Source organism: Dendroctonus ponderosae, unplaced genomic scaffold (genome assembly GCF_020466585.1).
Source record: "Dendroctonus ponderosae isolate FM_Combo_2020 unplaced genomic scaffold, Dpon_F_20191213v2 Dpon_F_20191213_10, whole genome shotgun sequence".
In the NCBI taxonomy this organism is placed as follows: domain Eukaryota; kingdom Metazoa; phylum Arthropoda; class Insecta; order Coleoptera; family Curculionidae; genus Dendroctonus; species Dendroctonus ponderosae.
In genome coordinates, this window is record NW_026017111.1 from 6,289,812 (window position 1) to 6,295,306 (window position 5,495).

General features: G+C 38.5%; 1 protein-coding gene across 1 annotated transcript; it reads left to right on the forward strand.

The window, feature by feature from the left end:
• Window positions 1–861: 861 nt before the first annotated feature.
• Window positions 862–2,329, forward strand: LOC109543506 (ADP-ribosylation factor-like protein 6). Its single transcript, XM_019913240.2, has 3 exons — window positions 862–1,622; window positions 1,673–1,936; window positions 2,123–2,329. The coding sequence occupies exons 1-3, from the start codon at window positions 1,445–1,447 to the stop codon at window positions 2,248–2,250; spliced, it is 570 nt and encodes a 189-aa protein (XP_019768799.2). The 5' UTR covers window positions 862–1,444; the 3' UTR covers window positions 2,251–2,329.
• Window positions 2,330–5,495: the final 3,166 nt, after the last annotated feature.

Below are 5,495 nucleotides of genomic sequence, written 5' to 3' on the forward strand. Positions count from 1 at the left end.
CTGATATAGTTTTTTTGCAAATTTCTCAGTTTTTAATAACAATTAATTTATTTTACTATTTTTTCTGTACTCCTATAACAGCGCCAGACAACACCACCAGAGGAATGACGCCAATTTTGAATCACCATGTATACCAACGGCCAATCGCATCCCTTTAGTGTCTGAAAAATCCTGAAAACTCCCAGAAAATTCCTATTAAAGTGAGGTTTTCCTTATTAAAAGCCGCAGATTTTCTCTTTCGAGTGATATTCTGGGCAAGATTCAGAAATTTTTGGCTTTTCCTTGCCGTTTTGTTAATCCGTCCATCTGTACCAACGGCCAATCGCTTCTCCTGAGTAACTGAAAACATCCTGGAACCTCCAAGAAATTTCTTTATCAAGTGAGTCTTTCCTCATTTAAAGCAGCCGATTTTCTCTTTCGAGTGATGTTATGAACCGCATTCAGGAATTTTTCGTTTTTTACTTGGCGAATTTTTGAAAAATCCGTGGTGTCCAACAACCACTCGCCTCGATTTAGTGTCTTAAAAAAATCCGGAAAACTACAAGAAATTTTCTATTAAAGTGGGGTTTTCTTCATGAAAATCCGAAGATTTTCTCTTTCGGGTGATATTCTGGGCAAGCTTCAGAAATTTTTGGTTTTTCCTTGAAAATTTAAGACATTAAATTAATTAAATTAAGACTGCTCCTAGCCCCTGAAAATCCACAAAACACGAATAGTTTGGCAAAAACAATAAATTAATCATCTATAAATCCGCCCATTTAATTTAGAAACAATTATAGAAGTTTGATGACAGACGTTTGCTTTGCTTAACGTAACCTCAAACTCACTTGCGCATGTCATTTAAATAACGAGTCAGGTTGCGCTAGTCTGTCACGTGCGCATTCGACATATTTTGCCCATATTTGTTACCATAATATGGCCATATTATGTTAATATAATATGCCCACTGAACTGATTCGACATGTTCTGGGCAGTTGAGCCTCAATTTTCTTGCAGGGTAGAGCTTTTTTGAGTCCGGTCATGGTTTGCGCCATAGAGCGGTTTTGGGCCCCCGAGGGCAAATTTTGCCGATTTTCCAAACTCTTCGGTAGAAGAAATGTTAATCTCTTACATGCAATCTTCAAAGTTTAGTTGCGCTCTTCCGTCTTCCTACTTTGCAGTATCTCCGCTAATTCTGAGATAATGGCATTGTATTGAAACAGCCCACACTAAACACTCCTAATCTCGTCAACTTTTGCGATCGACCCCACTTTGAGCACATTATTTCCTCTTCCTCCTCATTATTTCACCCTTATAGATTATCGCAAATCCACTCCTGCTTGTTAATAACTATAGCAACTGAGATACATACAAATAGGGTGCAGGATGTGCAGGTTTGGGGACAGTTGTATTGAACGATTTCGCACATTGAGGGCGCCTAGAAGTGACTCTAGAACAATGCATAATGGGCCTGTTTCAAAGATTAGCGAATTTTCTGGGGGTGCGAAAGAAGGACGTGAACGTGCTGGTTGTGGGCTTGAATAATAGTGGAAAAACCACGGTGGTAAACAGTTTCAAAAGTGAGGATGACCGAATCACCGACATTGTGCCAACTGTGGGCTTCAATGTGGAGCGATTTCAAAGCAAGTGAAAAAGCCACCCGCAAAAACAAGGTTTCAACTGAGTTTTTTAGATCAAAATCTGGCCTTTACAGCCTTCGACATGTCGGGGCATGGCCGCTACCGGGATTTATGGGAACACTACTACAAGAATTGCCATGGAATAATTTTCGTTATCGACAGCAGTGATCGATTGCGATTGGTCGTGGTCAAAGAGGAACTGGATTTGATGCTGCAACATCCCGATATCTGCCAGAAAAAACTGCCCATTCTCTTCTTCGCTAACAAAATGGACTGCAAAGAGGCGCTGAGCAGCGTAAAAATTGCGGCCGCTTTAGGTAAAAGAAAAACAAAATCCAACCTGCTGTTGTTCTTTAGGGTGGTCCATAAAGCCGCTCAGTGCATTCAATCGGTCACTTCATTGTAAAAAATCCCCAAAGCCGTTTGTTTTTGAGGGTTTTATGGGACCTTAAGCCGGCAATCCGCCAACATGTGCAAGCGATGTTCAAACATAAAATTTTTAGGCTTGGATAAAATCACGGATAAGCCGTGGCATATATCGGCCAGCAATGCTTTGAGTGGCGAAGGCTTACAAGAGGGCGTGGAATGGCTTACGCAACAAATCAGGGAGATGTTGAGCGTGAAAAGCTGAAAACAATCGACTAGTGTGAATTGGAATGTGTGGAAGAGTTCAACAATTTTTTGTGGGCCTATTTATAATATTTAAACTATTTGGTTGGGTTTTATTGTTTAGAAGAATTATTTAAGGTTCCTTAGTGGCACCAGAGCTAAGCTTTCGCGGCCATAGATGGAAACTGGTGAGTCTTTGGGAATTGCAGAAAATCGTGGAAAATAATTTCTTGCTGGTCTTGATCAAGCAAAAGACAATAAAGTTGCTTTTAAATACGGCAAAAATTAATTTAATAATACAATTACTAATTTTTGTAAAAAAATGGCTCGTTTATTGATGGTCTGTTATTGATGGTCAAAATTCTTTAAAAAAATTGTGTTTTTTAACTATCGGGAGAACGTTCCGATGGATTTGATTGAAACTCGCTACGAATTTGTTCCAATGAAATACGCATGTTTTGATTAATCAACCGAGTTCACAAGTGAAGAATTATAGTGTTTTAGTGCAAAAACTATCACAGCTTTTTATGTGGGAGCTGGAATCAAGTGAATTTTTTGAGTTGATGTACAAATTTCCCTTCGACATTTTTGTCCTCTTTGTAAAATATTGTAGGATTCATAAGTTTGGCGCAAAAAAATATTTATTTTCCTTTGCTTACTGACAGTTTAAAAATTCATTAACTTTTTACATTAACGAAACTTAAATGAAGTCTTTTGTAATATCGACAAAGCGCTCAACTGCGTTTTTAATGGAAGTTGCTGTGGATTTGTTGCTACGCCGAGGCCATATTTGCTAAAAATCGCTCCTTCTTTGTGTGCGATTGTCGGCACTGGAAAATTATAAAACGCTTGACTATTAATTTATTCTAAAAGAACATTATCGCTAACTACAAGGTTTGGAGGCAGAAATTGTTAACTAGCATGGAAACATAAATTATTTTTTTGCGCAAAAACTACTATTGCTGCAACATTTTACAAAGACGCCAAAAATCTCCCTTAAGGATTAGAGCATCAACTCGAAAAAAATTCAGCTGACTCCAATAAATAAAAAGTTCTGGTAGTCTTTGTACCAAGACACTCAAGAATTTTTCACTTCCCAAAACTCTATTGCTTCACAAAAACATCATATTCAAAGCGAATTTTATTGAATTCCATCGTACAATTCTGCCAATATTGAAGACCTAATTTTATTCAAGAACTGACCATCATTAGCAGAGGAGCCCGAAATTTCCTCCCAGTAAGGTCACATTGTCTTCTTTTGATGGTCTCTCTCATGGACACCGTGTATATACAGGGCTATTAAGATTATACGACACGGAAGATAGTGGCTGAACTATTTAACTTTTAAAAAGTATTGCTTTCTGGTTGAGTGAAAGGCCGTCGGAGGTACATTTTAAAATTAGCTTCCAATGTAGGTACAGGAGGCAGGACCTTATTTGTCTTGTTCTTCGGTGACTTTATCCCCGGGTAAAAATCTCTTCTATGTGCTTTCAAAACTGTGCACACAAAGGAATTTGCACAAAAAAGATTTAACAGTATTTTTTCTAAGCAAACAAAAATAATGTCAATCTTAAAGAACAAAAAACACCGTTGATAGTTTTCGGTTAAAGTACCGTACAGTAAAAGTTCCAGTAAGAAATCCTTATAACAATCATAAAGCAAACGTACATAACATGCGCTTACGAGATTAAACAATATCAAAATCTGCTGCGATTCCGGGATCCCCCGGAGTTTTCTTTTGAGACACTTTTGGAAGAAGAACCCGGTGGTTAGGCAACTTTTAAGGAACTGCTAAGGTTTGCCTTTGTTTTCATTCTGGCGGTTTCTAATGACTTTTCCATTGGAAGCTGTACATTGGAGCTTCGGCTGTCGCCTGCTGGTCCATATATTCCGATCTCTTCAGCAGTTATGTCGTAGTGAGTATTAGAAGACTAAGATGCAAAAACAAACATTTTCAAGATCAAGAATTGATTATAGAATGCATTATAACAGAACCAATCCATGGAATGGAACCAATGACTCAAATCCGATAACTGGAGGTTTCTGCCGTCGACTGCTGTTCTTCTGATGGTAATATCTTTGGCGGTTTATCAGTAATTAGTCTCAGAAGATCGTAATGCAGAAACAAAAAAATCTTGTCAAAGTTCAAGAATTCATTCTGAAGAAGCTGCTAGCTGGAATGGACCCATATGCACTACAGCTTTTAAGGATAGCTTTCTCTATGGTGTCCTGGGACTCTCATGCCCATCTCAAGGAGCGTCTCAGAAATGAGGGTCAGAAGTGTATAATGCATATTTTAGAAGCGCGTCAAGAATTTTTGAAGAAGTTTGAGAAAGCGTTATAAAGGAACCACTGTTTGGAATGGAACCACTTTTACAGAGCGGTTAAAAGAAAGCCTTCTCTATCCATGGCTGGTATGCGAATTGGAACACCTCAGGTGGTCGTGGAGTATTGAGTCTCACAAAAACTAAAATCGCGCGAAATTTTTCCAAAGTTCAAAAATTAAGTGTAAAAGAACTAATATGTGAAATCGAACCATATGCACTCAAACACTCAATTGAACCTCCCTGTATGGCGTGCTAGAACTCCCATGTAAACATCTCAATTAACGTTTGAGATTAATGGGCTTCAGAAGGGTAAACTGTAAAAAAGTAAAACCCTTTAATAACTTCCTAAAGTTTGAGAATACGTTATGAAGGAACCACTGCTTGAAATGAAACCAGTTTTATCGCACGTATCAACTGAGGCCTTCTCGATCCACTGCTCTTCGTCGAATTGAAATACCTCAAGGGTTTGTGGAGTCTCAGAAGGAGGTAATTAAAAACTAAAAACCGTGCTAAATTTTTTCAAAGTTCAAGAACAAATTATCGGGAACCACTAGCAGTAGTGGAACCATAAACGCTGCGACCCTCAATTGGGGCTTCCCGTATGGCGTGCTGGACTCCTCATTCCCTTGCCTCAAACGGCGCCTCAGAAATATGCTTCAGAAGGGCAGAGTGTAAAATACGAAAACTTCTCAATAATTTTTCAAAATTTAACAATTTACTGTGCAGGACCGAGAGTTTAGGGTACCCGTCAGACTAAGAGCAATATTTGGTCTTTACAACCCTATCAAAATAGAAAGTTTATCCCCACTGGTTTCTCCGTAGTGATTTTTTGAAAATATGCTCGTTGGTTTTGTGGAGGCAAAATCAAGTCGAAGCCAACGTTTGAAAATTCATCAAAGTTCGTCCAACCGAGCAACTGACGTGAAACAATTCACACAGT